A 5,117-nucleotide genomic window follows, 5' to 3' on the forward strand; every position below is an offset into this window, starting at 1 on the left:
GGAATAAATTCAGGCTAATCTTGAACTTCACAACTGTAGGCCAAAGAAATACGGTTACGGAAGAAGTACTGTGGAAGTATTAATGTATACAATTAGTCCTCAAGTCATTAGGTAATGGGCAATACTCATAAAGCAATAGGTCTTGGTATAGACGGGTGGGGCGAACAGACGGGTAAAAACCTCTAATAAAATGGGTAGGGGGGACAAGGTAGAGCACACCCATGTGCTTCCCACTTTATGGCAAATGGATATTTTGTGAGGGAAAATGGTATCCGTCTATACGTATAGACGGATAGTGTCCGTCTATAATGAGAATTTGTGCCCATAAAGATGCCAACAAATGTAGGCACAAATTACAAAGTATGTTCATAAAAAGCAAGAAAGGTATAATACCCGCATGAGTTGCTGAACAAAAAGGGTGACATTCCCAGCAAAACCCATTTTAGTGTACCTGCAGTCATTGATGAAGAGGAGTGCATAAATTTGCAGAACTATAACCTCACTATCGTTGAAGCATTTCTAAGTATTTAAGCAGTCCAAACCAAAACAGCCCGAAATTGAAATGCTAATCTTTAATATGCCAGTAATTTAAGCCTCGTAGGCAATGAAGCATTTCATCAAATAACCTGCAAATATAGCTAAAAACCTAAAAATCTAACACACTGCCCCATGAATCCTACTCAATGCTACATTCCATTGGCATAACTCGCATTGAACATTCCAGTCTATTAAAACTCAAAACCTCATTTTCTATTGGAGCATATCATATTAGCCAGCATATCAGAAATTGATTCAAATATCAATCTCCTTTATGAACATTAGATGCAGTTTAACAATCGAAATCACCATATTAGAAATTGATGGAATGCCAAGTGATGCCATTTAACAACTTCCAATTGTACTTTAACAAACCAAAAACCCATTTTAATAATTCATAATCTCTAATACAAGCAAAACCAAAAAACAAATTGAACTTCCTAATTCATAACAAAAGGTCCATATCAGAAATTTGTTACAGACTACAATCTGCTAGCTCATAAACTTGTCATTTGCAGCTTACTAATGTGGTTGGGATGTTGACCCACAAGGAGGTTGACTTTCAGTTTGGCTCGAAATGGCTTCATCATGGGTTCTGGTTGTTCTTTTTTTGTATTGAGCTCTAGTTTTATTTGCATTGACCCATGAATCCGTAGTAGGTGGTCTGCCACCTTTGTTCCTTTGCTTGGGTGCCGTTGGAGGGTTCTTACAAGTCTTCTTGTTATGCCCTAGACCACCACATCTTCCACACTTGTTAGACTTTTTGGTTCTCTTCACTTGAGTGGACTCATCTGCTTCTTTTCTTCTTTTTTTCTTAGAAGGTCTCCCTGGCATCCTTCTTAAGGCAGGTGGTAGTGGTTCAGGTAGGCCTGCTTCTTCCCATTGAGAAACACCGGGCATAGGTTTGATTACAGGTCTATATGCCATTAGATACTTCTCCCTAGAATATGCTTCATTTACAAAATCTTCAGGGATTAGTCTTTGATCCAGAATACATGCCATGGCATGGACGCATGGTATACCAGTTAACTGCCAATGAAAGCAAATGCATTTTTGTTCCACCAAATTGACAGTAAAAGTCTCTCCTTTATAGTCAACCTCAAAATTCGTGGACATACTTGGGTGGACTTTGGCGGTCCTTGATTCAATAATCAATCTTTTGAAGCATTTCTGAATGTATGGCATATATCGTCCCTCATACTTATCTACTCCTTCTCTTTTTTCAAAGTTCCTCTTCATAATATATCTACGCATCAATTCCATGTGTGTAAGAATAGGCTTGTCTCTTGCATCTTTCAAGACAGAATTGAATGTCTCACAAAGATTATTGAGAATCATGCTACTCTTACAATTGGTTGAGAAGGCATGTCTGCTCCAATGCCTTGGTGGTGTTTTGCTGACATAGTTGTAAGCTCCATCTGAAAGTTTTTTTATTTCTTCCAATTCTGCCTTGAACTCAACCTATTCAGTGTAATGACAATAGCAGCAGTCGTTTTAGTAGCAGGTCAGTTTGCAGGTATCTAATATCATTGTACTTACAGTAGTACAAGCAGTTTAATTACGGGTAGTATCTAATGACAGCTGCAGGTTAATGAATTATTTACCTCTGTTGTTGCCCAAGCAGCCCTCCAAAAGCTATCTTTGAAGGCTTGACCATGCAATTGTAACTTGAAGTTGGCCCATATGCGCCTAACACAAAACCTGATCTCAGCTCTAGGCACAACCACATTCAGTGCATCGATCAATCCCTAACATACAAATAAATATTGGTTAACAAGAGCATTATATTATAGTCATACTTAGGAATTAAATTAAGTATGATATAATGTTAATACCTTTTGCCTATCAGACATAAAAGTTAAGCCATCGCCTTCATCCGAGCCAATATCTCTATTTAACAAATCCAAAAACCACTCCCAGGTCTCAGCATTTTCCACCTCTACAACACCCCACGCAACTGGAAAGATATTGTTATTTCCATCCATTGACACAGCAGCCAAACACATTCCAGGGTACATCCCCTTCAAATGACAGCCATCAACACCAAGGAGGGGCCTACACCCTTTCAGAAACCCTTCTTTGCAAGCTGCCATACATATGTACATTCTTTGGAAAATTGGAGGGGGTCTGTCAATCCTATCAACCTTAACATAAGCCGAGGACCCTAGATTATACTTCCTAATTGAAAATACATAGTCCCATACCCTTTTATATTGGTCATCTGAATTACCTTCTATCATCATTTTTGCCCTTGCTCTAGCCACCCAACACTTGTGATATCCTACATCAACTCCATAATCCAACTTTACTCTAGTTTGAAGTCCCTTTAAAGACCAATGTGGATCTCCCCTCCACACCTCTAGGTACTTTTGAGCCATCCACTCTGATGTAACCATTCCATTTTTTGTTGTGTATACACAGATATGATCCAAGTACAATGTTTTAATCTGAAATGTGGTTGTGTCACCTTTTAATTTCGCGGCATACAACCTAAACCTACACTTTCTTTTAGCACCACAAGTACATTTAGGCAACCTAGACCTTTTAGCATTCCAAGGACATTCACATCTATGTCTACAGTAAACTGTTACTCTAGTACTGTCATTGTGTTCGAAATATGGTTCATAACCATTCTCAATAGCATGTTGCCTAACTACTTTCCTATAAACCTCAACACAAGGAAATTTTAATCCTTTCTTAAGAATAATTGGTCTCCCAAAGTCAACAGCAGGATCAAATGTATCATATGACTTAGCTTCATCATCCCCTGAACCTGCCACACTAATGTCCTCATCAGAATTCACATCAAGTTCCTCACCAACCCTTACATCTAAGTCATCAACATCAATCAACTTTGTCTTCCCTTTGCCTGTTACCCTTCTACAAGACTGATTAATATTGTTGTTAACCACATCGATTAGGTTATCATGAGATCCATCACCAAACAGCTCCTCCTCCTCCACTAAGTCACCCTCAACTTCAGTCTCCTCTATATCCAAATGGCTAAATTGACTATCTTCACTCCAGTAATCCTCATCATCCACCTCCTCAGCATAAAAACTTTGCTCCTCTCCATCAACTCTCACTTGATCATAACCAGTTTGTTGTCCTTCATTAGGACTCTCTTGAGCATAACCAGTTTGTTCCCCATCACCCCCATCCTGATCAAATAGTGTTGACAATTTCCTCCTTACTTGTAACTTATCCACTCTTCTCACAGTCAGAGGTGATACAATAGGTGCATTAGGGCTTTCTCTTGCTAATCTCGGGCTTCTCCTAACTGACCATGTAATTCTCCAGCTATCATCTTGCCTAGGTATCATCTATTATATCTCAATTAATAAATTAGGGTCACAAGATTTCAGTGATTTAACATAAACAACCAAACATATAAACACAAAACAAACTGCCCAAGGATAGGGGTAAGGCTCATAATTGTATCAGACCAGCTGGATAATAAATGAGCATCCAACTTCTATGTTCTGAACTCTGAAGGTAAGACAGATTAAATAGTGAAATAACCAATTACTCTTCTTTAAGACGTGTATATTCGTCTTAAGAGTAAAACGGATCAAATAGTACACCACTTGTCTAGCTATTTGACCCGTCTTAAACTTAAGACGAGTCGACCCGTCTTAACTCTTAAGTATATGCTGAAATAACATGCTGTCGAAAGAGAATTGAAGTACATCCTGTGAGAATAAAGTCGAACTACTATCCAAAATCACCAAAGCATATAAAGCACAACAATGACAAGTAACTGTACAACAAGAGTGACGTATGGAAAGGAGATAGATGAAAAGACCAAAAGACCAAAGCATCCTATAAAAAACAAAGATTATGTAATTAATACTGAGTAGGGAAACCCTACCTGGAAAGCAAACACCACAGACGGTCTTAGCAGCTAATCAGCATCTCTCCTCCACGAAACCTCCTCCTATAACATACATACATACAATTACTACCACAACCATACAAATCACCCAAAACTCCCAATATTACCCAATTAGGGTTTAACCAACCTTAATGAAACATTATAAAAGTTATATAAAAAGCTTACCCTCGACACAACGATCACAACGGCGTAAAGAACGAGATGATCTGACACTCCTAGCCTTGGGGATTTGTTAACAATGCGAAGAACACAACTTACGTAACTTCTTTTCTTCTCAAAACGGTTTTTAGAATGATAAAAGAGCTTAAGGAAAAGTGACGAATCCTTTTTATATTAATCTCGCATTATTAACAAAACCCATCAAACTCAACCCGTAAAACACACTTACTCGATCGTGTGGCCCTTACTCGATTGAGTCCCCAACTTACTCGATTGAGTACCCTACAGGCAGACTACTGTTTTGCTCAAAAAGCTACTTACTTGACAGAGTAAGCCCCACTCGATAGAGTACCCAAAGACACATAAAACCGTAGTATTACAGTCTTCCCTCCTTAAAAAGAACTTCGTCCCCGAAGTTCAACCCATAAACCAAAACAAAACACACTAACACCACTCTGACGCAACAACATGACCAAAACTCAAAACAAAAACTCAAAACACACCTCCCAAAACAACACTCAACCCG

The 5,117-nt window shown here is 38.6% G+C and overlaps 1 protein-coding gene across 1 annotated transcript; it reads right to left on the minus strand.

Annotated features, from left to right (window-relative positions):
• Positions 1-883: 883 nt before the first annotated feature.
• LOC141656176 (uncharacterized) lies at positions 884-4,012 on the minus strand. Its single transcript, XM_074463042.1, has 3 exons — positions 2,373-4,012; positions 2,142-2,285; positions 884-1,998 (listed from the first exon to the last, which is right to left on the minus strand). The coding sequence occupies exons 1-3, from the start codon at positions 3,858-3,860 to the stop codon at positions 1,060-1,062; spliced, it is 2,571 nt and encodes an 856-aa protein (XP_074319143.1). The 5' UTR covers positions 3,861-4,012; the 3' UTR covers positions 884-1,059.
• Between the last annotated feature and the right edge of the window lie 1,105 nt (positions 4,013-5,117).

Source organism: Silene latifolia, chromosome 5, assembly GCF_048544455.1.
Source record: "Silene latifolia isolate original U9 population chromosome 5, ASM4854445v1, whole genome shotgun sequence".
Lineage (NCBI taxonomy): Eukaryota > Viridiplantae > Streptophyta > Magnoliopsida > Caryophyllales > Caryophyllaceae > Silene > Silene latifolia.